The sequence below is a fragment of the Eimeria mitis genome, genomic scaffold (genome assembly GCF_000499745.2).
Source record: "Eimeria mitis Houghton genomic scaffold, Emh_scaff7396, whole genome shotgun sequence".
In the NCBI taxonomy this organism is placed as follows: Eukaryota; Apicomplexa; class Conoidasida; order Eucoccidiorida; family Eimeriidae; genus Eimeria; species Eimeria mitis.
The window spans coordinates 1,633-2,436 of NW_013575398.1; the positions used below are offsets into that span (position 1 = coordinate 1,633).

An 804-nucleotide genomic window follows, 5' to 3' on the forward strand; every position below is an offset into this window, starting at 1 on the left:
CTGGGTGGTGACTCTGGCCGGCCGTCCACCGGCCAACCCACTGACAAACTAGTGCACCCGCCGCCTTCAAGGCCCTGTGTGTTGCGAGCTGATGGTAAAGAGCCCAAGGCAGAAGGTGGCGGTGAGGGGCCGTCCCCCCTTGGCACTTCAGGCCGCCAAATGCAGCGAGGACCGCCTGCAGTCGTTGAGCCACAGCACAGGGGGTTTTCCCCGCGTGCAGCAGGTGTGAGCCTCTCAGATGAGTTCAGACCATATTGTTAGCTAGCATGTCCGCATTCAATGCGTGTTGCCCCTTGCTCTGCCCGTATTGGGAAAGCGGATGGGCGACAGCCTGTCGAGTGCGTGCTCTCTTGTGTACCATCAGGTGACAAAGGAGTCTCCTCAGCCACCCGTAGCAGAAGCTCTTGCTCCTGCCGAAGAAGGAACTGCCAGCACCTCCACAGCGCCAGTTGAAGATTCTTTTGCGTCTTCGTCCAGGGCTTCTGCTGCATCGCAGCAACTACCTTCGGGAGTCACGCCGTCTCAGGAAAGTGGATCAGCTGAGCAGGTAGGGCTTGCCGTATGTTATGGCAGCGCAAAGTAGGAGTATGCGAAACGCCAGCCACCGTTTCCCCGTTGTCACTGCAGCGGGGGTTTCTGCTGTTCACACAGCTGGGCAATGCCCAGCTCGCTTGGAAGCTGCTGAAGCATAGAAGGGCGTACGACACAAAAGGCCGTACGGAAGTGTTGGTGTGGTGGTGTGCTATATTCAGTTGGCATCTTCGACAGAGCTGCCTACTGACGCAACTGTCATTTCCCACTTCG

The 804-nt window shown here is 58.1% G+C and overlaps 2 protein-coding genes across 2 annotated transcripts in view; both read left to right on the forward strand.

The window, feature by feature from the left end:
• EMH_0091300 (uncharacterized protein) overlaps window positions 1-52 on the forward strand; it is a gene marked incomplete at both ends in the record, with an annotated part of 1,405 nt that extends 1,353 nt beyond the window's left edge. The window contains one exon of the mRNA XM_013501701.1: window positions 1-52. Within this exon, the coding sequence (XP_013357155.1) occupies window positions 1-52 (52 nt within the window).
• Window positions 53-319: 267 nt separating this feature from the next.
• EMH_0091310 (uncharacterized protein) lies at window positions 320-583 on the forward strand (the record flags this gene model as incomplete). The annotated part of the gene is made up of 1 exon (XM_013501702.1): window positions 320-583. One exon carries the CDS (start codon window positions 320-322, stop codon window positions 581-583), a length of 264 nt encoding a protein of 87 aa, XP_013357156.1.
• Between the last annotated feature and the right edge of the window lie 221 nt (window positions 584-804).